Source organism: Sapajus apella, unplaced genomic scaffold (genome assembly GCF_009761245.1).
Source record: "Sapajus apella isolate SASKATOON/1434 unplaced genomic scaffold, GSC_monkey_1.0 scaffold2, whole genome shotgun sequence".
Lineage (NCBI taxonomy): Eukaryota > Metazoa > Chordata > Mammalia > Primates > Cebidae > Sapajus > Sapajus apella.
In genome coordinates, this window is record NW_022436942.1 from 68,028,287 (window position 1) to 68,056,100 (window position 27,814).

The 27,814-nt window shown below is 49.7% G+C and overlaps 1 protein-coding gene across 1 annotated transcript; it reads left to right on the plus strand.

Moving 5' to 3' along the window:
* The first annotated feature begins 1,049 nt into the window (after positions 1 to 1,049).
* TCHP (trichoplein keratin filament binding) lies at positions 1,050 to 18,931 on the plus strand. Its single transcript, XM_032301202.1, has 13 exons — positions 1,050 to 1,207; positions 3,062 to 3,249; positions 4,279 to 4,489; positions 5,073 to 5,129; positions 7,221 to 7,289; positions 8,159 to 8,332; positions 9,203 to 9,315; positions 9,489 to 9,555; positions 12,230 to 12,402; positions 14,427 to 14,508; positions 16,221 to 16,406; positions 17,289 to 17,432; positions 18,431 to 18,931. Exons 1-13 carry the CDS (start codon positions 1,151 to 1,153, stop codon positions 18,461 to 18,463), a joined length of 1,554 nt encoding a protein of 517 aa, XP_032157093.1. The 5' UTR covers positions 1,050 to 1,150; the 3' UTR covers positions 18,464 to 18,931.
* The last annotated feature ends 8,883 nt before the right edge of the window (positions 18,932 to 27,814 follow it).

A 27,814-nucleotide genomic window follows, 5' to 3' on the forward strand; every position in this document is an offset into this window, starting at 1 on the left:
TTAATATAATACTTATAGCACACATGAATTATAAAACTTACTAATAGAATGAACACTCTTGAACTCACCACCGATATAAGATTACAACAGAAAGTTACCAGTAACCTGCATCTACTTATGCCAGCAGGTCTCTGCCGAGGTTGTACCTTGAACACACCTGGGGAATTTTGGAAAACACTGGTACTGTCAGGTGGGATTTGGTGTTTGGTTTAGGCATCTGGATTTTTTCTTTTCTTTTTTTTTTTTTTTTTTTTTGAGACGGAGTTTTGCTCTTGTTGCCCAGGCTGGGGTGCAATGACGCGCTCTCGGCTCACCGCAACCTCCGCCTCCTGGGTTCAGGCAATTCTCCTGCCTCAACCTCCTGAGTAGCTGGGATTACAGGCACGTGCCACCATGTTCAGCTAATTTTTTTTGTATTTTTTTTAGTAGAGACGGGGTTTCACCATGTTGACCAGGATGGTCTCGATCTCTTGACCTCGTGATCCACCCGCCTCGGCCTCCCAAAGTGCTGGGATTACAGGTTTGAGCCACCGCGCCCGGCCAACATCTGGATTTTTTCTTAAAGATATCTGGTTTTTTTTTGAGACAGTGTCTGGCTCTGTCACCCAGGCTGGAGTGCACTGGCACAGTCACGGCTCACGGCAGTGGCACAGTCATGGCGCATGGCAGCCTCAGCCTCCTGGGCTCAAGTGATTCTCCTGTCGCAGCCTCTCAGCTGGGATCATAGGTACCAACATGCCCGGCTAATTAAAAAAAATTTTTTTAGAGACAGGGGTCTCTCCATGTTGCGCAGGCTAGTATCTGGTGATTCTCATGCGCAACCAGGTTTGAGAAGCACTGGCTTATATTCTCTTTCCCCTGGGTTCCGCCTTCACCTTCAGGTGAAGATAATCACCATCCTGAAATACGTGTAGTGCACGGACGGATTCTTTACCTCCATCCTTCCCTATTTCAGACTAGCTACGTTTGCTATTTATCTCCCGCCGACCACGAGGGGGCACCAGAGAAAAACAGTCTCCCTTCGCGCTGAAAGAGGCTTGGCCCTTGCGACGCTCCGTCTTTGGGGCCGTTGCCGGCGCAACCAGGAAGGAGAGCGCTGGTGTTGCTGTAGCGCGTCTGAAATACGCCTGGGAACTGGCCGGCCCGCTTCATGCCTGCGGGAACTCGAGACGGGGGACTCTTCGGAAACTCCAAGACGCAGAGAAACGTGAGTCGGGGGATTGGATTCTGCCGGATCCGGCGTTAGGGCGGGGACCCACAGGGTCCTGAACGCAGGCGGCCCGCGCGGGCGGGAACCGGGGCGGGAGTCCGCGGACGTGAGCTCTGGACGCTTAGGGTCCTCATTCTGTCCCCGATGCGCTGTGACCCCCTTTGTTGCACGTACCTGTTCAGGTCGAGAGAGAGGGATGCGACGTGTTCGGGGAGCAGCCCAGCTTGTGGGTGGCCAATCCAGGACCGGAATCTTAAACTTTTGACTCTCGATGCAAAGATTGATCCTCTGGCGGCTTTTCGGGACAGGGAAAAACAATATGAAGCCTACCACGGTCTCGAGACCGGGGTCACACGTTAGCAGCCGGCCGGCTACCTTTGGACCATAGACGCAGTGTTTGTCCCCAAACCTGGAGGACCCCGAGTATGAGATTCTTGGCATGGACCAAGCCTTTTTCGCTCATTCAACAGGCGTTTCTACCCAGGCACTGCGTCGACCCTGCACTCGAGGGCAGCTTTTGGGTCAGGGGAATCAGTGCCTGGAGTGAGACTGCTCTCTGCTTTCAGGGCTCCAGCTGTATCCCTACATTGCTCAGGCAATTCCGCTCTCTAGGTCTGAGTTGCTTCATCTTCAAGATGAAAGGTCTGTCCTTCATGGTAGCCCAAAATACTTCCGAGTGTTACATCAGGCTAGGCCCCTCCCCGGGGGCTGTCAGAGCCAGGGCATGTTGGTCCCAACAGGCAGCCCCCTTGCAGTGTAGAGAGCCTGGGCGCTGGTCTCAGAGGGACATGAATTAGGATCATGCTTGTTGTTGAGACACAGCAGGCTGGAGGGCAGTGGCTTGATCTCGGCTCACTGCAGCCTCCATCTCCCGGGTTCAAGCAGTTCCCCTGCCTCAGCCTCCCAAGTAGCTGGGATTACAGGCGCACGCCACCACGCCAGGCTAATTTTTTTTGTATTTTTAGTAGAGACGGGGTTTCACCATGTTGGCCAGACTTGTCTCGAACTCCTGACCACAGGCAATCTGCCCGCCTCGGCTCGGCCTCCCAAAGTGCTGGGATTACAGGCGTGAGCCACTGCGCCCGGCCGGATCATGCTTTTTTATTTCCTCTACTTCCTGGCTCTGCTATCTTGAGCAAATCACTTCACCTCTTCCAACTTGTTTCCTCCCTGCCAAATAGCAAGGTGATTATAAGAATGAAAAAAGTAATACGTATTGAGTGCTTGGCACACACATGTGTTCCTTACATTATTGTCTCTGTTTAAGCAGAGCATAAATGCCCCTGATGTGCCTAGTCTAGCAATCTTAGGACAATCGCTGTCCCTGTCTGTTGTGTCCCTAGTAATGGCTGGCCCACAACTGCATGCAGTCCTGATTTTTTGATGTTTTTGCTTTTTTGAAACAAAAAAATCACTGTCACCCAGGCTGAGTGCAGTGGCTTAACATGGCTTGCTGCAGCCTTGACCTCCTGGGCTCAAGCAGTCCTGCCTCAGCCTCCTGAGTAGCTGGGACTACAGGCATGCCACCACTCCTGGCTAACTTTTGATTTTTTGTAGAGATGAGGTCTCATGATGTGGCTGGTCTCCAACTCCTGGCCTCAAGTGATCCTCCTGCCTCAGCCACCCAAAGTGTTGGGATTATAGGCCTGAGCTACCACATCTGGCTAAGGCTTATTTAAATTGATAATTTGCAGCACTAGTGGCCAATCATTTTTTTAAATGCTGGTACCTGGGCCCCACTAAGGTAGAGTTCCACCAGGTGATTTCACTGAGCAGCCAAGGGCTGAGGTGAAGCTGGTGAGGGTTCCTGGGATTTGCAGTGCTTCATTTTCTTCCCATTCCTGTTCTCAGATGGCGCTCCCCACGTTGCCATCCTACTGGTGCAGCCAGCAGCGCCTGAATCAGCAGCTAGCACGACAGCGAGAGCAGGAGGCCCGGCTTCGGCAGCAGTGGGAACAGAACAGCCGATACTTCAGGATGTCTGACATCTGCAGCTCCAAGCAGGCAGAGTGGAGCTCTAAAACCTCCTACCAGCGGAGGTAATTGTGCAGTGACTGACGATTGGATGGAGGTGGGGGCCGCTTGCTGCTGGTCAGGGGATGAGGCCTTAAGAATTCAGGGAGCAGGGCCGGGCGCGGTGGCTCACGCCTGTAATCCCAGCACTTTGGGAGGCCGAGGCGGGTGGATCACGAGGTCAAGAGATCGAGACCATCCTGGTCAACGTAGTGAAACCCCGTCTCTACTAAAAACACAAAAAATCAGCTGGGCATGGTGGGCGTGCCTGTAATCCCAGCTACTCAGGTGGCTGAGGCAGGAGAATTGCCTGAACCCAGGAGGCGGAGGTTGCGGTGAGCCGAGATGGCGCCATTGCACTCCAGCCTGGGCAACAAGAGCAAAACTCCGTCTAAAAAAAAAAAAAAAAAAAAAAAGAATTCAGGGAGCATAGGATTTGCCAGGCAGCATGAATTACCTGCACGATGATGTTTTTCCAGCTGGAAATGGAAAAAATAGATCATCAGTGCAGTATACATTGGCATTGAAAAAAAGAAAAGATGCAGAAGCATATGATAGAATTCATAAGCCTCCTTGTAACCCCACATCCCCAGAGAGAGCCACAGTTAAGTCTGGCACGTATCCTTCCATGCCTTTTCCCATTGGTATTTGTGCTTAAATATACACACACACAAACCTGCTTTTATAGAAATTCCTGTAAAAACATGGAGGCCAAAAGCATAGGCTTTGAAGTCAGATAGACCTAGATGGAAATCCTGACTATGTCTCTTGCTGAATGCATGAGGTTTGGTTTCCTCATCAGTCAAGTGGGGCTACAGCAGACCTACACCGTAGGATTTATGTGGTGGATAATATATATATTATTTATACGTTTTCTTTTTGCAAAAACAAGATTTTTCTTATACACACTATTCTGTTACCTGTTCACTTTGGCTTGGGACACATTCCTGTGTCACCGTGACATACCTACCTCAGCCTCTTACCCACATAGCAGAGCAGAGCATGCTCCTTGTGGCTGTGGCATGATTGATTCAGGCAGGCTCCCTCTCGCCCAGCATGCATGCCTATCAGCGTGAGAAGATGAAGGAGGAGAAGAGGAAGAGTCTGGAGGTCCGGCGGGAGAAGCTCAGGCAGCTCATGCAGGAGGAGCAGGACCTGCTGGCCAGAGAACTGGTGGAGCTGAGGCTCAGCATGAACTTGAGGGAAAGAAGAATCCGGGAACAGCACAGGAATCTGAAATCAGCTAGAGAAGAACAGAGGAAATTGGTAACTTCCCAGAGGCCTTCAGGAGGCTGTGGAACAGGAGCGCTCCCAGCCTGTGTGTGTCGCACATGTAGGGTCATTCCTGGGTGCTCAGGTCTGATGAGATGCCAGTTAACTCCAGAGCCAGCAGGAAAAGAGCTTAAGTCCTTGTGCAGGGACTGGGTTTTGGATGAGTCAGCTGTATTCCCTTTAGCCCCTTAAATCATTACATCTGGGACTTTTCCTTGTTTCCGGTTATGTGGGCCCACAAAGATCTGGGACTAGTCTATCTTACCTTCCGAAGTAGTTGTGTGAAACAGTGAGCCCCAGTCTGTGCTTTTCACCCTGCTGTGTTATTTTGAGACCCCCTAGATAGGACCTCTGTAGTAGATCAGATTTTGGCCTCCTTTTGTCACCATTGCAAGAGTCACTCGTTAGTGTCATGTGGTTCTCAGAGCTGTGCGTGTGAAGCACCAGGGTTTGAGCAGTGGGTGCAGTGACGGTGTGAATGGAGGCGCCTGTAGCTTGAGCTGACTTCTGTGTGTCACCCAAAATGTAGATGAATTTGAAAAATGACATCAGGCTTTCCATTGTGTTTTCTTGATAGATTGCTGAACAACTTTTGTATGAACACTGGAAGAAGAACAACCCGAGACTTCGAGAGGTGAAAGTCAGAGACCTCCATTGATTTGCCTAAGTAGATGGAATCATGTTTCCAGACATTTTTTTTACCACGTATCTTGTACTGGGTTGAAACAGGAGGGAACCTTGAGCTGCCTGAAAAGAGCAGCAGGCGGAAGATCTGGCTCAGGCTGCACTGAGCGGCTCATTCAGTTGTTGAACAAGTGTTGATTGAACCACGGCTGCCTAGTCTACCAGGTGGGGGGCATGGAGATTAGACGTGCTTTCTTCTCATAAGCTTGCGTCCAGCATGGGAGACAGTGGTAGCTCATTACAGGGCTAGATGCAGGGTGCTGGGCCAGCCTGAGAAGATGGGCATGGGCCAGTGCACTCAACTCTGGAGGGGTCGGGGAGGCTTCCCAGAGGAGTTCTGAGGTGGACGAGTTTGAAGGGGTGTGTGTAGGGGAGGAAAGGATGTTCTAGGTTCACATGACTGTGAGAACCGGCCTGAGACTTGAGAGCAGAGTGAGGCCTGGGAGCTGAAAGTGTGCCGGCGAGGCCAGGATGTCAGATAGGGAGAGCCCCAAGAGCTGATGCTGGTGAGGTGGGTGGTGCCAGCCGTCGGAAGAGCTTGTGTGACCTTCCTCTGAAGGAGCTGGGGGGTGGCACACAGGATCCTGGCTGCATTTCAAAGAGATCCCTCTGGCAATAATGTGCTGGCGGGCAGGGAGGAGTGCTGTGACAGCCCAGCCCAGTGAAGGCCTGAACTGGGCTGGCAGGGGAGAGGAGGACAAACTGCAGGAGAGGGGGTGACCTCTTGGCTTGGTGGCATTGTTCAGTGGAGATTTGGCTGGAGGGAGATCATTCATTTATTTTCAACTTACAGTTTCTATATACATTTGATGCCTTCACATTATTCATGGTTACATTTAGAAACCACCAGGTGCTAAATAATGGAAGATCTAGTGCTTTTGTGCAGTTCACACCAATCTGTGGGAGGGCTCCTTAGTCCTGTGGGCATCGGTGTGGTTGGCATCCAGAGCCGTTTACTCAGAAAAGTTTATTCAGAACATTCAAGTTAGTTGCATAGCATATGTTCCGTTGTAAGTTGGGAAAGATTTTATTTATTTATTTTTGAGATAGTCACTCTGTCACACAGGCTGGAGTGCAGTGTCGTGATCTTGCTTGGCTCACTGCAGCTTGAACCCACCTCCTGGGCTCAAGTGATTCTTCTGCTTCAGCCTCCCTAGTAGTTGGGACTACAGGCACATGCCACCATGCCCAGCTAATTTTTTTGTATTCTTAGTAGAGATGGAGTTTCACCATATTGGCCAGGCTGGTCTCAAACTCCTGACCTCATGATCTGCCCACCTTGGCCTCCCAAAGTGTTGGATTACAGGTGTGAGCCACCGCACCCAGCCAGGAAAGATTATTTTAAAACTTTTTTGTAGAGACGAGGTCTCACTATGTTGCTCAGGTTGATCTCAAACTCTTGGGCTCTACTGATCCTCCCACTCAGCCTCCTGAGTAGCCGAGACAGGTGGGCACCACCATATCTGGCTAATTTTATAAACAGTTTCTTAAAACAAAAGCTTTTGGATTGAATGTTGTGATCCATTTTCTAATCCAGGAGATTCTCTGCACCCAAATCTCTTACTAACAATTCCAAACTTATTGGACCTACTGGCACATCACTTGATACAGGGAGTACATACTCAACTGCTTTGCAGAGGAAGCTTTGGGGAGCCAGGCACAGGTTGAGTTGTCTCCTCACCCAGCTGTCTCCCAGGGCCTGGCATGTAGTAGACCAACCCGAGGTGGCCTTTGAAATTATATTTCCATTTCAGTGTCCAGCTCAACCCCAGGGCTAGTGGGAGGGAAGTCTCTGTTACTTTGTACCAGCTCAGGAGATTGGTGCAGGAGCTCCTAGTCCCTTGGTCTTCTGATTGACTTGCATTCACACTACACGTTGGAGTCAACTCACACTCTCTATTGGACGCCTGTGCCACTGAGTCCCCATGAAGGGAAGTCATGGCCACGTTCCAACATTCGGTACAGAGGGCAGCAGCACTCTGTCCCCATAGTGCCTGTCTGTCCCGTGAGGAAGCTCACATCCTCCCACTTCTGTCCTCAGATGGAGCTGGACCTTCACCAGAAGCATGTGGTAAACTCTTGGGAAATGCAGAAAGAAGAAAAAAAACAGGTGTGGTATGTGACTCTGGGAATAGCCCTGCATTCTGTGGTGGGAGGCCGTCCATGTCTTTGCATTTGTTTTCTGTTTTCAATGTCAGTGACTCCAGTTAAGGAGTACAGTAGACGCTTTCTCAGTTTACTTGACACATGTGAAAACTGAATGTTTGCTCTTATACATGCTAGAATCCTATGTGCTCATTCCTAGGGCAGAGTAAGGCCAGGTGACCAGGACTGGGAGGTGGCATGTAGAGCATGCGTCTTTTTTTTCTTTTGGAGACAGGGTCTTGCTCTGTCACCTACGCTGCAGTGATTCACAGCTCACTGCAGCCTCGACCACCTGGGTTCAAGCAGTCCTCCTACCTCAGCCTCCCGAGTAGCTGGGACCACAGGTATGCGCCACTGCGCCCAGCTAATTTTTTAATTCTTATAGAGATGGGGTCTTGCTCTGTTGCTCAGGCTGGTCTGGCCTCCTGGCCTGAAACGATTCTCCCACCTCAGCCTCCCAAAGTGTTGGGATTACAGGTGTGGGCCACAGGGTCCAGCTAGAACGTGTCCTTAAGGGCATTTTTGTCCTTCTGATGAAATTTGCATCATAAACTCACAGCCCTGGCTTACAGTAGCCCCTTTGGGGTTGAGCTTCCACACCTCCATGCACCGGTCGCTTTGCCTCCTGGTTCACTTCAGAAAGTGTTTTGTTGAGTGGGGTGGAAACCCAGCATTATCAAGGCCCTCCCTGACTTGGTCTCTGAAGGCGTTGTCGCTTGGGATTCAGGCAAGAACTGCCTGGGCCCTGTGGCCTGCAGAGTGGCGGCAGAAGCTGGGTTTTTGTTGGTGTATGGTACAGATACTGACCTCCTGTGTTCATTCGGCTCCTTGCAGCAAGAAGCCACGGCAGAGCAAGAGAACAAACGGTATGAAAACCAATACGAAAAGGCCCGAAGGGAGGCGCTGGAACGGATGAAAGCCGAAGAGGAGAGGAGGCAGCTGGAGGACAAGCTCCAGGCCGAGGCGCTGCTGCAGCAGATGGAGGAGCTGAAGCTGAAGGAGGTGGAGGTGGGCACGAGCCTCTCTCGGCCGTGACCACCTCCATAGCTGCTCGTTAGCATGAGATGGGCACTTGAGAGGCCGCCCTAAGGAGGGGCCATAGCAGGGCTGAGATCCTATGAAGGGCAGCAGGAGCCAGGTTCTCCCTCTCACATGCATCCCCTTTCGCCTGGAGCTTTGCCGTTCTCCTCGTCTGTGTGCCTGGATTCCAGAACATTAAGGACACAGAGCTGGGAGCTGTCCTCTTAGAGGTGCTCAGCAACCTGTTGCTGGAGAATATTCTTAGAACGTGGATTTTCCAGTGTGCTAAGTAGACACGATTTAATCGGGTGATCTAGCACCCAGCTCGCTGTGGGGAGCAGGTTTCAGGTCTCGAGGCCTAACTGTGAGGGTTTTTGGTCCAGAGGCTGTTTTTAGAGAACACGGCACAGTTCCCTTGAAAGAATTAGATTTTCCTATTTAGATGAGGGAGTCCCATGCTCCTGTGGCCCCACTTCCCCTTACCCAGGCCCAGTGATTCAGCAACTACGTTCTTAGTGCCCACTACTTATTCTAGGTGCTGAGCACTGGGTTGGAGCTAGAAATAGAGCCTGAGCAAGGACCACAGGCCTGGCCTCCTAGTGGAGGCTGTGTCAGGCAGAGGTTAAGTTATAGTAAGTGTGGACCAGTACAGGGTCCTGTGGGAGTTTGGGACGCAGAAAGGCCCTTTGGGGAAATGGCTTAGATCAGATGGGATGAGTAAGTGAGAGGTGGGAGGGGATCGTGACCACCTGGTGGCCGGGCCACCGTCGCATAGTGTCAGAAAAATGGAGATGGAGCGTGAAGGAAGATCTGATTCCCACCATCTCAGATCTCAGTCGGGCTTACTCACCACCACAGGCCACCAAACTAAAGAAGGAGCAGGAGAATCTGCTGAAGCAGCAGTGGGAGCTGGACAGGCTGGAGGAAGAGCGGAAGCAGATGGAAGCCTTCCGGGAGAAGGCGGAGCTGGGGTGCGTGTCAGAAGGGCCTCCCACTCTTCCATGCGGGTGGGCCTCTTGCCTTTTCAGACTTGCGGTTGCGTTGCTGAAACCATAAAGGAGACGCCCTGTGGTCAGCAGTTTTCTAACTTGCGTTTGATTCTTTCTGAGATACTGAAGGTAGCACACATTTGATTCTCCTTCAGGCGCTTCTTGAGACATCAGTATAACGCTCAACTCAACAGACGCACACAGCAGATTCAAGAGGAGCTGGTAAGTCTGAAGAGACAGCCTGACATCTTTCTCATCCTCTTTTTGAAAAAAAAAAAGTCGGCCGGGCGCGGTGGCTCACGCCTGTAATCCCAGCACTTTAGGAGGCCGAGGCAGGTGGATCACGAGGTCAAGAGATCGAGACCATCCTGGTCAACATGGTGAAACCCCGTCTCTACTAAAAATACAAAAAATCAGCTGGGCATGGTGGCGCGTGCCTGTAATCCCAGCTACTCAGGAGGCTGAGGCAGGAGAATTGCCTGAACCCAGGAAGCGGAGGTTGCGGTGAGCCGAGATGGCGCCATTGCACTCCAGCCTGGGTAACAAGAGCGAAACTCCATCTCAAAAAAAAATAAATAAATAAATAAATAAAAAAAGTCTTCCATTTCTTAGTATATGAGTGCATTCTCGTGAGAATGAAAAGAGAGAAGGGTCATGGGAGAGGGGAGATGTTGGTCAGAGGGTATATCCATCCCTCTGGAGATGCGGGAGTTCTGGGAACTAGTGTCCAGCGTGTTGACCACAGCTGATGACACCGTGTTGTATTCTTGAAATTTGCTACGAGAGTCAATCTTAAGTGTTGTCACCACAAAAAGCAACTGTGAGGATGTGGTAATTAGCTTGACCGTAAGGATCCTTTTCCAGTGTGTGTGTGTTACACAGAGAGATATAGATATCAGAACGTCAAATTCTTTTTCTTTTTATTTATTTATTTATTTATTTATTTTTATTTATTTTTTTTTTTTGAGACGGAGTTTCACTCTTGTTACCCAGGCTGGAGTGCAATGGCGCGATCTCGGCTCACCGCAACCTCCGCCTCCCGGGTTTAGGCAATTCTCCTGCCCCAGCCTCCTGAGTCGCTGGGATTACAGGCACGCGCCACCATGCCCAGCTAATTTTTTGTATTTTTAGTAGAGACGGGGTTTCACCATGTTGACCAGGATGGTCTCGATCTCTTGACCTCGTGATCCACCCGCCTCGGCCTCCCACAGTGCTGGGATTACAGGCTTGAGCCACCGTGCCCGGCTGTCAAATTATTTTTCAATAAACCTGTTATTTAAAAAACAGCACAACACAAAGTGAGATCACCCCCTTGACCAGCACCTGTAATCTCTGTCTGTCCCCAGAGGTGTCTGTCTGGTGCACATCTTTCTAGATATGTTTACATTCAGAGAGGTAGAGGTTTGTTTTTGGTTTTGTTTTTAAATGTAATTGAGGTTGTATTCCTCAGCATCTTCAGTTTACACTAAATCTCTATAATTTTTAAAAAGCTCTGCTGGGCACGGTGGCTCATTGCCTGTAATCCCAGCAGTTTGGGAGACCGAGGTGGGTAGACTGCCTGAGGTCAGGAGTTTGAGGCTCCATTTTTAGTAGAGATGGTGTTAGTAGAGAAACCCCATCTCTACTAAAAAAAAAATACAAAAACTATAGTCGGGTGTGGTGGCACACGCCTGTAATCCCAGCTTCACGTGGGGCTGAGGTAGGAAAATTGCTTGAACCAGGGAGGCAGAGGTTGCAGTGAGCCGAGATCGTGCCACTGCACTCCAGCCTGAACAACAAGAGTGAAACTCCATCTCAAAAACAAAACAAAACAAAAGCGAAAACTAGCCAGGCATAGTAGTGCACACCTGTAGTCCTAGCTACTTGGGAGGCTGAGGCTGGACAATTGCTTGAACCCAGGAGACAGAGGTTGCAGTGAGCCGAGATCGCACCACTGCACTCAAGCCTGGGCAACAGAGCGAGACTGTCTCAAAAAAAAAACCCCAAAAACACAAACAAAAGATCATTATGCTCAGATTGAACCTGTTCTTTTCAAATAGCTGCTTTGGATTCCTAAGTACTTTGATGAGCTCCCATGCTGTGAAGAGGACAGACCCAAGCTGCCCTTCCCATCCCTGCCCACTGCGGTCAGGGCAGGACATGGGGTGCAGCAGCATGGTTGGTCCTGGTGTGCAGCCTTTTGTATGGGGTCTTGCTCTGTTGTCCAGGCTGGAGTGCAGTGGCACAATCAGGACCTCCCAGGCTCAAGCCATTCTCTCACCTCAGGCTCTTGAGTAGCTAGGACTGTAGGTGTGTATCACCATGCCTGGCTGGTTTTTTTTTTTTTTTTTTTTTGGTAGAGATGGGGGTCTTGCTACGTTGCCCAGGTGGGTCTTGAACTCCTCCTCAAGTGATCCTCCCAGCTCAGCCTCCCAAAGTGCTGGGATTGCAGGCATGAGCCTTGGTGCCCATCCTCCTGCATTCTTTTAATGCTTCCATTATGTCAATGTACATAGTAGCTAATTCCCCACCAATGAGCATTTTGGTTGTTTCTGGTTTTTCCCTCTTACATAAAAGCTGCAGTGAGTGTTTTGCACCTTTGTGTCACTGTGGTATTCGTTCTTACAAGTGGGATTTTTGCCAAGTTGTATTCTAAAAGGTGCAACGAGATGTTTCCGAGGGCATGTGGTGGTTGTGGGGTCTCCCTTTAGCCAGAGAGAAGGTCCTAGGCCTGTGCAGTGTCTGAACCACCCCTCATGCATATCCCCAGTCTGTTTAGAAATAATCCAGCATCTTCCCATCTCTATCTTGAGAACACTGTGTAGGATCACGAATGTCCGTGATAGGCTCTGTATAGGCTCTCGCTGCAGAAGGGCTCTGTCCAGCCAAGTCACGTGCTGCCCTCTGCTTCTTCTAGGAGGCAGACAGGCGGATCCTGCAGGCCCTCCTCGAGAAGGAGGATGAGAGCCAGCACCTCGACCTGGCCAAGCGGGAGCAGGCCGTGGCTGATGCGGCCTGGATGAAGCAGGCCATTGAGGAGCAGCTGCAGTTGGAGCGGGCACGAGAGGCAGAGTTGCAGATGCTGCTGAGGTGAGTGGCGGCCACTGACTGTGCCGGAAGCTCCTGGCCTTGACTCTGGTTTCTTGAAATGCCCCATGGGTCACCCGTTACTGAAATATCTGTTGACTTGTCTTGGCGGCTCACACCTGTAATCCAGTGCTTTGAGAGGCCAAGGCAGGTGGATTGCTTGAGCCTAGGAGTTCGAGACCAACCTGGGCAACATGGCCAAACCCCAGTCTCTACCAAAAATATACAAATTGGCCAGGCATGGTTGTTCACGCCTGTAGTCCCAACTACTCGGGAGGCTAAGTGGAAGGATCGCTTGAGCCCAGGAGGTTGAGGCTCTGATTAGCTATGATTGCACTACTGCACTTCAGCCTGGGTGACAGAGCGAGACTCTGTCTCAGAAAGAAAAGAAGGAAGAAGAAATACCTGTTACGTTGTCCATCGTCCCAAGGAGCACATCTTCATAATGGACCTGGCCATGGTGTAAGTCATCACAGTTGCTTTTTTTCCCCTTGTATTATCTGAGGTAGAAATCAATAAGGTTTAGAGTAACGATGTGTTCATCTGAAATCTTAGAGGTTTGGAATGAAATTCTTTTTATTTGAGTCTCATTCTGTCACCCAGGATGGAGTGCAGTGGTATGATCTCGGCTCACTGCAGCCTCTGCCTCCTGGGTTCAGGCAATTCACTGCCTCATCCTCCTGAGTAGCTCTGATTACAGGCATCTGCCACCACGCCTGGTTAATTTTTGTATTTTTAGTAGAGATGGGGCTTTACCATGTTGGCCAGACTGGTCTCAAACTCTTAACCTCAGGTGATCCACCCCCCTCAGCCTCCCAAAGTGCTGGAATTACAGGCGTGAGCCACCGCGCCCTGCCGGAAGGAAATTCTTACAGAGATGTTGAATGCTGCTTATGTGTATAAAACTGAGTTTGGGTCCTAAAGATTACACTAGTAGATCAAAATCATTGAATAATAAATAGAATACATTGAGCGCTTACTGCATGCTGGACACTGCTAAATGCTTTATAGGCCTTATCTTACTGAGTGCTGACATCCAGCCAAGTGGTGGCCTGTGAGACACGGAGACTCGAGGAGGTTACTTGGTCCATGGTGAGCTGGCAGTGACACAGGCGCTTGGTGGCAGGGCTCAGGCATAGGCCATGCCCTCCTCCTCTCCAGGTCCTGATGGTTTCATTTGTGTCTGTGTTAAACGGTCATGGTGTAAGTCATCACAATTGCTTTTTTTTTGAGATGGAGTCTTGGTCAGTTGCCCAGGCTGGAGTGTAGTGGCACGATCTTGGCTCACTGCAGCCTCTGCCTCTTGGATTCAAGCAATTCTCCTGCCTCAGCCTCCTGAGTAGCTGGAACTACAGGCACATGCCTCCATACCCGGCTAATGGTTTTTTTTTTTTTAGTAGAGACAGGGTTTCACCATGTTAGCCAGGATGGTCTCGATCTCTTGACCTTGTGATCTACCTGCCTCGGCCTCCCAAAGTGCTGGTATTACAGGTGTGAGCCACCGTACCCAGCCCACAATTGCTTTTTATAAGGAGATGGGTATTAAAAGGGTGACTTAAAATACTTCCAACAGGGCTGGGTGTGGTGGTTCACGCTTGTAATCCCAGCACTTTGGAAGGCCAAGATGGGCAGATCACTTGAGGTCAGGAGTTCAAGCCCAGCCTGTCCAATGTGGTGAAACCCCATTTCTACTAAAAATACAAAAATTATCCGGGCATGGTGGCGCTACTCAAGAGGCTGAGGCACGAGAATCACTTGAACCTGGGAGGTGGAGGTTGAAGTGAGCTGAGACCACACCATTGCACTCTATCCTGGGTGACAGAGCAAGACTCCATCTAAAACAACAACAACAAGCTTCCAACAGTACTGTCTGTGGATGCTGTCCTTAATGTAATCTTTTCAATGTGCATGTTTATCTGTAGCGTGGCCCTGCAGAAGCCATGTGCCCTGCAGCCCTGTCTGTTCCATAGTTCGCTTCCTGCCATGGTGGGGAGGAGCCTGCTATCATCCCTTTTGTGTTTGCCCAGGGAGGAGGCCAAGGAGATGTGGGAAAAGAGAGAGGCAGAGTGGGCCCGAGAGCGCAGCGCACGGGACAGACTGATGAGCGAGGTAATCCCAGCTGCGGTGATGTGGACCACAGCTGTTGGGTCCCGGGCAGGTGTCTGGAAGTCTGTGGTCAGTCACCCTGCCGGATGCTCTGGGAACAGAGTCTTCCCTGGTCATTTTAAGTGGGCCTTAAAAATCATTGGAAAATTAATATGAACTTACTAGAAAAAAATTCAGAAGTACAGAAAGTAGAAATGAAAAAAGTCCCCCCGAGTGCCGTCCTATATACAGCTACAGCTGCTGCTTCCTTCTGCTCCTCTGTTTCCATGACCGACATTTTTTCCACATGTATTTTTAATTGTCTTGTGCTGTTTTACTTTAGGCATTGTAACATGCCGTTACATCTTTATAAAAGCCACATCAAGGGCTGTATCGCAGACTGTCCTCTGTCTCCCGCTGCCTTTTCATTCCCTCTTGTGGATGTGTTTTTCTTTGTTTCTTTTTTTTTCTTTTTCTTTTTTTTTTTTTTTTTTAGATGGAGTCTCGCAGTCACCCAGGCTGGAGTGCGATGGCACAATGTCGGCTCGCGGCAAGGTCCGCCTCCTGGGTTCAAGCGACTCTTCTGCCTCAGCCTCTCAAGTGGCTGGGATTACAGGCATCTGCCATCATGCCCAGCTAGTTTTTATATTTTTAGTACAGACAGGGTTTCACCATGTTGGCCAGGCTGGTCTCAAATTCCTGACCTCACGTGATTCACCGGCCTCGGCCTCCCAAAGTGCTGGGATTACAGGCGTGAGCCACTGCACCCGGCTGGATGTGCTGTTTTTCTAATTCGGAGCCATTCTGAGAAACACAGCAGGGAGCATCTTGGTACATGAAGCTCTTCCCATGCGTTTTCCCCCTTGGGATAGAAGACAGATATGAACTGGAGAATGTAACTGTTTTCCTGGTCAGTGTGTACGCCATGCGTGGAAGACACACACCAACCACAGGGAAATCTGGAAGGAGAGGAGAGTTAGTTATCCATGAGCTGAAAGTTGTTTTAAAGTGGCTTAGAATGAGAAACTCTGTGTTGTGTCTGGTAGTACGCAGTGCTTTGGAATCCACAGGAAATCGGGTCCCAATTGATGTTTTGCTCTTGTAAATACCAAGAATTCTCCAGTGGCTTTTGATTTTCCTCATTTAAATTTCCCTCCTGATGGCGGCCACTCTTCTGTTTCCCCCAGCCCTGCAGCATAACTGTTGACAGTGTCAGGTGGCTTCCCGCTCCTGACTGTGGGCTGGGCTGGAGTTTGGGTATCACACGGCTCTGGGGACAGGTTTCAAACACAGCAGGTTCAAAAGATTAGGGGATAACCCCAGCTCCACCTCTGGTCATCTGTCTGTGTGCTTGTGGTTTTCCTGTTTTTTAGAACTCACTGATAGGAGGTAAGACTCACCTTGTTGCTGCAAGGTTTCTGTGCCCCTGGGGAGAGGGTTCCATCCCAGTCTCCTTTGATCTCTTTGGCATTCAGCTGTCTCTTCATAATACACAGTCTGGATACATTTTGTGTATGTTGGGGTGTGAGGGAATGTTTCTGGTATACTGGCAAGCGTGGCTGACATCATGAGAGCACATCCTGTAGTGTGGCTCTGCCTCTGTCTGTGTATTTGAGCCTGAGGCCCAAGGATGAGGCTGGGCCTTGCTGTGGCTTGCTGCAGCCTGTGCGAGGCTTGTAGAACCAGGATCTGTTAGGGTCAACCTCAAAGCTGCCCTTTCTTTCTGCCGAGGGTAGGTTCTGACAGGGAGACAACAGCAGATACAAGAGAAGATTGAACAGAACCGACGGGCACAAGAGGAATCCCTGAAACACAGGGAGCAACTTATTCGAAATCTCGAGGAGGCAAGAGAATCTGCTCGTCGCGAGAAAGAGGAGAGTGAAGAACTGAAATCCGCCAGGAAGCGGGATCTGGAAGCCCAGGTGGGGCTGAGCCCAAGGGCGGGAGGCTGTGGGCCTGCTGTGGTTCTCACATCATCATGGGACAGGGTTCAGAGGCCCTGGACTGCCTGGCAGGGTTCGCGTGCACTTGCGAGCACAATGCCCAGTTTTAATCCCGGCTGCAGTCCTCACCCTCTTTCTTTTTTTTTTTTTTTTAAATGTCTCACACTGTCACCCAGGCTGGAGTGCAGTGGCATGATCTCGGCCCCCTGCAACCTCTGCCTCCCAGGTTCAAGTGATTCTTCCACCTCAGCCTACCAAATAGCTAGGCTTACATTACAGGCATCTACCACCATGCCCGGCTAATTTTTTGGTATTTTTAGTAGAGACGGGGTTTCGCTATATTGATCAGGCTGGTCTTGAACTCCTGACCTTATGATCCTGCTGCCTTGGCCTCCCAAGGTGTTGGGATTACAGGCGTGAGCCACTGCATCTGGCAGTCCTCATCTTCTTGACTGTGGCTTCGTTCCCCTCCACATCCTCCATCACGTGTGGGCATGAGACCGACACTGCTGTCTGTTCTCTTTGTCCTGTCTGCTTCTGGAAGCCATTGGCTTACCAGGGGCCACATTACTCTCTTCGGTTCAGTCCCTAGACATAGGACAAAACAGCCCTCCAAACACCCAGCCACATCCTGGGCTTTTCACAAGGTACATGCTATACACAGACCCTTTCCAGTTCCATTGGAACATGGAAAGGAACACCCTTTCCATGGCGTGTTCCCGTCCATTCCTTGGCACTTGCATTGCTGTTGCTCAGCTGGATTCTCCAGCACAGGTAGGACTGCAGTCTTACCCTCCTCATCAGAGGCAGGGCTCTGCCCCATAGGCCTTGTCTTGGGGTGACTTTGCTCTTGGCACCCAGGTTGCAGAGCGCCGGCTGCAGGCATGGGAAGCAGACCAGCAGGAAGAGGAGGAAGAGGAGGAGGCCCGCCAGGCTGAGCAGCTCTCGGATGCCTTGCTGCAGCAGGAGGCCAAGACCATGGCTGAGCAGGGCTACCGGCCCAAGGTAGGGAGCCTGCCAGGCGACGGGCCACCGATGGTGACACAGACTCCTCCCAGCCCCTGCTCCCTTGGGCCTGTTCATCACCCTGCACTGGGCTCTGCTCTCCAGCCATCTGGGTTATTCCTGTTCCTCTTCTGTATTCCTCTCTCCCCTGACCAACAGGGAGCCCCCATGCAGGGGCTGTTCCAGTCCTTGGTTGGGCCTCAGACAGCCCTTGAGTTGATTTTGCCCTGGCCTCTGCCTACTAAGCTGCATGCCTGTCCACCCTCTTTGGGCAATCTAAGAAGAGCTGTGGCCACAGCTGCTGAGGGGACACAGCAGTAGGCCCAACTGTTGAGACAGCAAAGCCCAGTGATCATGAGACCGGTCCTCCTCCCCTCTTCTCCCCCCGGTGTGTGTATCTTTGTTTCTCTGCCTCCCAGTGTCTTGTTTCCCGGACCTCTCTGCATGGCACCGTGAGGAGCACAGAGAAGCAAAGGCTGCCTCCCCTACCCCGAGGAAGCTGATGACTAAAGCACCCCTGGTGCTGGCTTGTCCCCTCTGCCTCCTTTACCCAGGGCCACCCTGGCCACCTGGTGCCTAGATTGCACTCCCCAGGACACGTGCTACAGAATAAGAACTGGTTCCTCATGGTCAGATGACGCTGGAAACTGAAACAAAATTAGAGCAGGTGCTGCAATTTTCCATAGGCCACTCATGTTGTCACACACTGACTCTCAGAGCTGCAGGGAACAGCATTTTGCCAAACCCCCTTGACCATGGATCAGCGAGTGTCTTGGGATCAGGGTTTCACAGACCATATGCGAAAATGTTTCTTAGGGCTAGTACTTAAAAATAAAAAGTTATAAAGTGCCTCATTTATGATTTAGGGTCAGACTTTTTCAGCTATAAATGAAACAGCCATTTATATTGTTATTTTACTTTGTAGTTAAAAGAGGCTAATTCCCCATGCTCCTGATACTGCTGATCTGATCAGTCTTGTGTTTTCTTTCTTTTTTCAGCCTTATGGACATCCGAAAATTGCTTGGAACTGACTTCATGGGTACCATAAGCACAGAGAACAAGGGATGCTGAGGCTTCTGATCCCAGCCTCCAGGCAGTTTGACGGGACTCTGGTATAGTCAGTGCCCGGGGCACTGTCATATGGCTCAGCAGTGCCTGCTCAGGTTCATCATTAAAAGCATCCAGGGTTTGGCCAGACATTAAGATGTTGTGAGTCTGCAGCACTTGGTGAGAGGCCCTTTGATGCCTTTCTTACCCAAGGAAGGGTCTTTGGTAGGCACATGTTTACAGCACTGTCACATAGTCTTGTAATATATTATCAATAACATCAACTCAAGGTCAATACTAAGGAGTCACAGGTGGTGCCTGTGATGGTTCATGTGGTTTCCTGTTGTCTCACCTTTGTCAACCTCCAGTGTTGACTCTGGAAATATGAGGAAAACTTTTCAGTTTTTAAAATTGCCATTTAAATTTAGTCTATTGAAAACAAACCTAGAGGTGTTGGTGGAATTTATTTCAGAGTTTGTTAATTTAATGGTCCTAAAAGGATTACATCTTTTGTATTCTGGAAGAAAAGAACTGCGAAGCCGGGCACAGTGGCTCACGCCTGTAGTCCCAGCACTTTGGGAGGCTGAGGCGGGTGGATCACCTAAGGTCAGGAGTTCAAGACCAGCCTGGCCAATGTGGTGAAACCCCATCTCTACTAAAAATTAAAAAATTAGCCAGATGTGGTGGCAGGCACCTGTAACCCCAGCTACTTGAGAGGCTGAGGCAGGAGAATTGCTTGAACCCAGGAGGCAGAGGTTGCAGTAAGCCGAGATCACCCCATTGCACTCCATCCTGGGCAACAAGAGTGAAACTCCATCTCAAAAAAAAGAAAAGAACTGAACAAATTAAAACCCTGGAACAGTCTGACGTCCACAGACACATTCCAGAAAAGTGGCAAGAGATGAGTCTTTCCTCCTTCAGGAAGCATTTTGGTAGAATTTCCATAGACCATTGTCTGTGAGTGAGTGATCCCAACATGTATGTTACCAAGCCCCAAAAGGGACCTCAAACTGGATGCAGTGGCATGTGCCTGTAGTCCCAGCTACTCGGGAGGCTGCAGCAAGAGCATTGCTTGAGACCAGGAGTTCGAGTCCAGCCTGGGCAAAAGAATGAGACCCTGTCTCTAAAACAAAAAAGGTACCTTAGAAGGTCACCTGACTGGCTAATCCTTTAAAGGCAGGGGTGTGACATGTGGGACTTCTAGTGTCTTGGGAATGTCTTGGCTACATGTAGCCTTCTGGGATTTATGTGCCCAGAGGAAGAAGCACTGAGCCTCAGGAAACTAGATCAGACTCAGAACCACAGACCAACCAGAAATTTCTCTCCCACCACTATATCAGGGTGATAACAGGTCTACATTCATTTCTACAAATAGGAACAAGTTCCTTGCAGTAATAATCTTATTTTATGATTTGTATTTTTCCTGTATTCTTCCTTGGAGGTTTCAGTTTTCATTACATTGTGTTCAAGATTCCATATCTCCGTAAATTACAGCTAATTACAGGGCATTGTTCCATGGTTATTAAAAACCAGAGTTTATTAAAATTCCTGAGTCTGAGGGCCACCTTACCTTTCACTTCCATTATTCTGTAAAAACAGACTGAGCTGCAAACCACGTCCTTCATCTGTTGTTCATTTTCTTGCAACTCTTTGGCTACGATTCCCTGAGCATCGCGTTCATCACACATGTTCACAGTTATGTCCCCTGTTTCAGATGTCCATTAATTACGAAATAAAATCCTGCTTCAACAGCACAGCTTCCCGGCTTTGTTACGGATTCTTCGACTGCTGTAAAGTGCATTGCGGGTGATAACAGGCTTTTTACTGATTTAATCCACATCTCCCACATACAGGCCTGGCTGTTTTCGATGACTGAACACATTTTATAGGTTATGTTCATTTTTCATAGGAAAGTGGTCTCTTCTTTCAATTGCAACCACAGTGAACTGTGGGTTTTAGATTTTTTTTTGGAAACAGGGCTTTGCTCTGTCACCCAGGCTGGAGTGTAATAGCGTAATCTCAGCTAACTGCAACCTCCGCCTCCCAGGTTCAAGTGATCCTCCCATCTCAGCCTCCCCAGTAGCTGGGACTACAGGTGTGTACCACCAGGCCTGGCTAATTTAGTAGAGATTGGGGGTCTTGCCATGTTGCCCAAGCTGGTCTTGAACTCCTGGGCTCATGCGATCCTCCTATCTCGGCCTCTCAAAGCACTAGGATTACAGGTGTGAGCCACTGTGCCTGGCCTGAATTGTTTTTTTAATTTATTTATTTTTTTTTTTGAGACAGAGTCTCACTCTTGTTGCCCAAGCTGGAATGCAGCGGTGTAATTTCAGCTCACTGCAACCTCAGCCTCCTGGGTTCAAGTGATTTCCTGCCTCAGCCTCTCAAGTAGCTGGGATTACAGGCATGTGCCACCACACCTGACTAATTTTTTTTTTTTTTTTTTTTGAGACGGAGTTTCGCTCTTGTTACCCAGGCTGGAGTGCAATGGCGCGATCTCGGCTCACCGCAACCTCCGCCTCCTGGGTTCAGGCAATTCTCCTGCATCAGCCTCCTGAGAAGCTGGGACTACAGGCACGCGCCACCATGCCCAGCTAATTTTTTGTAGTTTTAGTAGAGGCGGAGTTTCACCATGTTGACCAGGATGGTCTCGATCTCTTGACCTCGTGATCCACCCGCCTCGGCCTCCCAAAGTGCTGGGATTACAGGCTTGAGCCACCGCGCCTGGCCTTTTTTTTTTTTTTTTTTTAAGACAGGGTTTCACCATGTTGGTCAGGCTGGTCTTGAACTCCCGACCTCAGGTGATCCACCCGCCTTGGCCTCCAAAGTGCTGGGATTACAGGCGTGAGCCACCACACCCGGCCTAATTTTTGTATTTTTAGTAGAGATAGGGTTTCCCCACATTGGTCAGGCTCCAACTCCTGATCTCAAGTGATCCACCCTCCTCTGTCTCCCAAAGTGCTGGCATTACAGGTGTGAGCCACCATGCCTGGCCTAATTTTTTGTTTTTGAAGCCTAGTGGTAATCATTAGCAATGAAATTATGTTATACTAGTTCACTGCCCTAATTAAATGTTTCTGCTCTAAACTGGTCCAATATAATTTGTTTTAGAAACTTAGAGTTTCTACTGTCTTATTATTTCTGCTATGGCCCATACACCTATGGGCCCAGGGTATTTGCATTTTGTATTTTGATTGTGTCGTAGTTACAGATACATATGAGTTCTATTGTTGCTAAGCACCTTTTCCTACTGACTCGAAATGAGTGGTTTCTAGATTATTCTTTGGCAGATTTTTCTACAAAGGTCTATTTCTTTAGTACAGATGGTACTGAAGCCACTGCTAGGAAATGCTTCTTGTGCTGATAAAGAAGTGATGACTTCACATCACTTTCTGCTCCTCATTCAGGACACATTCTCTTGAGGGAAGGTACTAGGCCTGGGAAGTCACACATGACCATGAACAGTGACACAAGTCAGACGCTGGAATCGGACACAGACGAGCAGATGTCACTGGCAGACACATAGCCAGTTGTCACTCATGAGGCTGAAGAGATGTCTGTGCAATACGTACAGTCTATAAATCCATATTTATGGATATGATTTTTCCATTTGGGTTTTTAGGTAGTTTTTGGTGTTCATATAATATAGAGCAATCATTTAAAAGATAGTGTAAAGCCTTTAAAAACACTGGCCTTATGCCAGGGGCAGTGGCTCACGCCTGTAATCCCAGCACTTTGGGAGGCTGAGGTGGGCGGATCAACCTGAGGTCGGGAGTTCGAGACCAGCCTGACCAACATGGAAAAACCCCATCTCTACTAAAATTACAAAATTAGCCGGGCATGGTGGCAGATGCCTGTAATCCCAGCTGCTTGGGAGGCTGAGACAGGAGAATCGCTTAAACCTGGGAGGCAGAGGTTGTGGTGGACTGAGATTGCCCATTCCACTCTAGCCTGGGCAACAAGAGTGAAACTCTGTGGGAAAAAAAAAAAAATTGGCCTTAGCAGTTCTTGATGACCTCGACTAAATTCAATTATGAAGCTATATGGAGTTCGATTTTAGGGAACTGATTTTGCATTGTAATGTCTGCTTTTAGAGGGACGTTTATGCCTTAATATCACTCAAAACACAGTGTCAACCTCAACAGATACATATGTGGTTTTTTCCAACATGTAGCTGTGGTTTATTTTCACTGCTCTACATAGCTGATTGTGTAAATTCACTATCATTTGTTCACTGCTACTTGTTTGGTTTCCAGTTTTTTCTATTAAAATGGAGTTTCTGGAATCCTCTGTGCACATCACTTCTGGTGCAGGCATTGCAGGTGATCTCCAGCAAAATGGCTGGAAATGGGCCTCTTGCCACATAGCCATCAGGATCACAATGGAAACGCCTGGATTGATGTCAGGGTACTGCTTTGATGCCACCTTAGCGCTTTTTTTTCTCATTTTCTCCCAATTAACTCATCTGAACACTGCAGCTCCCTTTTCTTCATTTCCCCTAAACACCCCCTCCTCCATTTCCATATAGAAACGCTTACCGTAGGAGGCTGGCGGGCCGTGATCCCCCGTGTGAGCGTGCTCAAGCTGTGTGGCCCTACAGTTCGTGCTGCTGACTCCTGGCTCCTAAGACAAAGCCTCTGGGCTAAGTAGCTGGGCCACTGACGCTGGCTTCTAGTTCACATGTACAGCTCTTGATCCATCAGGGTTGCTGATACACATGGGGTTCTGTGGATACTCTGTAGTTAACCGTGGCCTTTGCCAGTCATAACCTAGCAGTGCTAGTTTTCTGGGCCCAGGCCTCACCACACAGGCTCTCCCAGGTGATGTGAGGCAGGCCTCTGCCTTCTGCTGCCATCCCCACATCAGTAACTCCTGGCTCTGCAGCTGTAGTCCAGACTGTAATGTCCCTACAACTTTGACATCTCCACGGTGTCTCAGCATAGCCAAAATGAATGAATGATCTCCCCCAAACCTCCACCACTAGAAAAAAAAACCCAAACCCATCTGGCCCTTCTCCAGTGTTCTCAGATAAGTACCTGGCGATAGCATCTATCCTGCCAGTTGATTATGCCTTAGACCTAGGGCACTGAGTCCTGCTGGCCTCTGGAGTGGCTATCCACTTTGCTCCCTCATGTCCACCCTTCATGTCACAGAGCCAGCCCATAATTTTTTTCTTCATCCTACAGTCAGAGGTCTTTCACAAACACACACCTGAAATGAGAATCATCCACTTTCTTCAGTGGCCTCTCAGGACGCTTAGTACCAAGAGCCAGCACTTCCTTGGCCTGCAAGGCCCTGTCCTAACCGGCCCTGCAGAGCTTTCCCAAAATGTACCACTCTGCCTCCTGGCCCAGGAGATAGAAATACCATATTGGTACAAAGATGTTGCTCACAGCATTAGTATGATAACAGAAACAGACAATCTACATGTCTATCACCAGGAGGCTGTTAGAGCTTGGGATGTTACGCAGTGCATTAGAGTGGAATGGAACACAAAGTTATGGAGAAATGTTCCTGCTGTGTTCAAAAGTTAAGGCCAGCATTTTGGGAGGCCGAGGCAGGAGGATTGCTTGAGCCCAGGAGTTTGAGATCATCCTGGCAACATAGTGGGACCCTGTCTACAAGGAAAAAAAAAAAAAAAAAAAAAAAAACCTAGGCATGGTGGTTCACACCTGTAGTCCCAGCTACTCGGGAGGCTGAGGCAGGAGGGTCACTTGAGCCCCGGAGGTTGAGGCTGCAGTGAGTTATGATTATGCCACTTGGAATCTAGCCTATGCAACAAAGGAGACCCTTTCACTAAAATAAAAAGTTTGTGGTGTGTTCATTCAGTGAATACTATACAATATTGACGTTGAAAATGAACTAGCTACACATATTGACCTAGTTGAATCTTACAACGTTAGGGAAAGAATTCATCAGTAGGGTTCTGTTTCCATGTTCAAAACCAGGCAAAAACCCTAAGCTGTGACCTAGGGATGCACACAAAGGTTTGGTTCAGCTAAACGCAAGGAAGTGACAGGCACCTTTTGGTCCCTTAGACCAAAGTCTAAGGGAAAGAGGGACCCTGGGGTCCTTGTGCTACACTGGCTTTATTCTTCTAAGCCTCCTCCCGAGGCAAGGAGAGGACCATGCAGGAAGCAGCCTTCCCAGGAGCCTCCCTCTTCTGATACTCCCCGGAAGGAGGACCAGGAGGAGATGGGAGCCCCCAGGTCTCTGTTCCACTCCTCCATCCCACTGCACCCCTGCCAGGATTGAGAGAAAGGCACTGTTATCTTTCTTGACCTGGTAGTAGTTACACAGGTAACCACTTTATAATTGCACACACGTGTCCGAGGTATTTCTTTGTTTATAGGTCACAATAAGAGAGAGACTGAGAGAGCACTTGAACCAGGAAATGTGTGCGGAAGAACAGCCTGTGGCCCACACTGGCCCAGGTTCTAGTCCTGATGCTCACCACTTAGTGGCTGGGTGACCCTCCTGGCACAGTTCTGTGAAATGCAGAGAAGGGAGATGTGAAAAGATAGAGTAAGAAAGCATGGAGCTCAGGCCAGATACAATGGCTCATGCCTGTAATCCCAGCACTTTGGGAGGCCAAGGCAGGTGGATCACCTGAGGTCAGGAGTTTGAGACCAGCCTGAGGAATATGGTGAAATTCCGTCTCTGCTAAAAATAATAAATAGCTGGGTGTGGTGGTGTGTGCCTGTAGTCTCAGCTATTTGGGAGGCTGAGACAGGAGAATCGCTTCGACCTGGGAGGCAGAGGTTGCAGTGAGCCAAGATTGTGCCAGCTTGGGTGACAGAGTGAGACTCCATCTCAAAAAAAAAAAAAAAAACAAACAAACAAAAAAAAACAGGTGTGGTGACTTACGCCTGTAATCCTAGCACTTTGGGAGGCCGAAGCAGGTGGATCACCTGAGGTCAGGAGTTAAAAACGCCCCTGTGAAGGGCGAGGCTCATGCCTGTAATCCCAACACTTTGAGAAGCCAAGGCAGGAGGATCATCTGAGGCCAGGGGTTCAAGACCAGCCTGGCCAACATGGCGAAAACCCATAACTATGAAAAATTAAAAAATTAGGCTGGGCGCAGTGGCGCACGCCTGTAATCCCAGGGCTTTGGAAAGCCAAGGTGGGTGAATCATGAGGTCAGGAGTTCAAGACCAGCCTGGAAAAGATGGTGAAATCCTGTCTCTACTAAGAATACAAAAAATTAGCCAGGCATGGTGGCAGGTGCCTGTAATCCCAGCTACTCAAGAGGCTGAGTCAGAGAATTGCTTGAACCTGGGAGGCAGAGGTTGCAGTGAGCCGAGATCGTACTGCTGCACTCCAGCCTGGGCAAAAAACCAAGACTCTGTCTCAAAAAAAAAAAAAACAAAAGAAAAAGAAAAAAATTAGCCTGGTGTGATGGTGTGTGCCTGTAATCCCAGCTACTCTGGAGGCTGAGGAAAAAGAATTGCTTGAGCCTGGGAGGTGACGGTTGCAGTGAGCTGAGATTGCATCACTGCACTCCAGCCTAGGTGACAGAGTGGGAAAAAAAAGTATGAAAAAAATGAATTGCAGGCCGGGCATGGTGGCTCACACGTGTAATCCCAGCACCTTGGGAGGCTGAGGTGGGCAGATCATGAGGTCAGGAGTTCGAGACCAGACTGAACAACATGGTGAAACCCCATCTCTACTAAAAAATACAAAAATTACCTGGGCGTGGTGGCACATGCCTGTAATCTCAGCTACATGGGAGGCTGAGGCAGGAGAATCACTTGAATTCAGGAAGCAGAGGTTGCAGTGAGCCGAGATGGTGCCGCTGCACTCCAGCCTGAGTGACAGAGCGAGACTCTGTCTCAAAAAAAAAAAAAAAAATGAATTGCTAACAGTGTTGGAGCAAGTGGATAGTCATCTTGGAAAATAATGAAGTGGAACCTTTCCCTACCTTAAAAAAAAAAAAGCGCTCCTGTGTGTAAAGTGTTCTGGGAGAGATGGGGCTCACAGGACTAAGCAGGCCAAGAGGCCAGGGCCAGGTGAGTGGGGTTCTGAAGGGAAGAGCAGTGGAGAGCCAGGCCCAAGGGTGGCTAGGGGATGACACAAAGGAGGGGGAAGATGAGTCCCAAGAAGAGAAGCTGGGGGTCGGGTGAGAAGAGGGGCTTTTGAGGAGGAGACGTGGTCTTTGGTGAGAAGCTGCCTTTGGGAGAGAAATGGGGCCAAGAAGTTCTGAGTAGGTTTGAGTGGTTTGAGGAATGGGAGAGATATCAGCTGGGGAGCTGTAAGTCCAGCAGGGGCCTGGGTGTGGGGCAGGACGGGACGGTGAGGCAGGCAGGAGGATGAAGTGAGGGTCCAGGCCAGCCTCTCCTCATCTCCAGCAGCCCCTCCCCTTGGGACTTGGAGGGGAGCTGACATGCATACCCTGAACACAGCTGGAAACACCAGGGCTGGGCTGAAGCAGAACTCTGGCTGCTGGTTCCATGGCTGGCTGGCAGAGGCGGGGACTCCCAAAATCCATGGATCACAGGGACCCATTTCTGGACAACCTCAAGTGCCCATCCTGTTGGACAGTGAGCTGCTCCTCAGATGGTGGCCGAGTGCACTCTACCCTGTCAGCTTCGGGGGATGGAGACTGCTGCTGTCACGGTGTTGTGAGCAACGGGACAGAGGCACTCAGACAGTCCCTCCAGTCAGCCATGCAACAAATGCTAAAGAGGTCCAGGTGCCAGGGACTCAGCCTCCAGCTCGAGAGCCCCTGGGCTGTGAGGGCACCAGCTGCCAGGGCTGTGAAAGCCATCTGTTTACGTAGCTTGTTGCCCACCTGTCCCCCATATCTAGACTTGTGGGGAGGAGCCTTTGAGGTGCTGCAATGCAGCCAGCCTAGTGGCACCCACTCCAAATGAAGGCCATGTTCCCCGATTCCTTTCTTTCATTGTTTTTTTGTTTTGTTTTGTTTTTTGAGACACTCCAGGCTGGAGTGCAGTGGTGCAATCTCAGCTCACTGCAACCTCTGCCTCCCAGGTTCAAGAGATTCTCCTGCCTCAGCCTACCGAGTAGCTGGGATTATAGGCACACACCACCACACAGGGCTAATTTTTCTACTTTTAGTAGAGATGGGGTTTCACTATGTTGGGCAGGCTGGTCTTGAAATCCTGGCCTCAGGTGATCCGCCTGTCCCCGCTTCCCAAAGTGCTGGGATTACAGGCATGAGCCACCGAACCTGGCCCCGACTCCATTGTTGATGGTAGTGGGGGCTGCCATCAAGCTGGCTGCAGCAAGGCAGCATGGCTGGGGCTGCACACTCCACGGAGCCAGTGGGAGCCCTATCTCTTCTGACTTGGGACAGGAGCTCTTTGTGCTGCTGC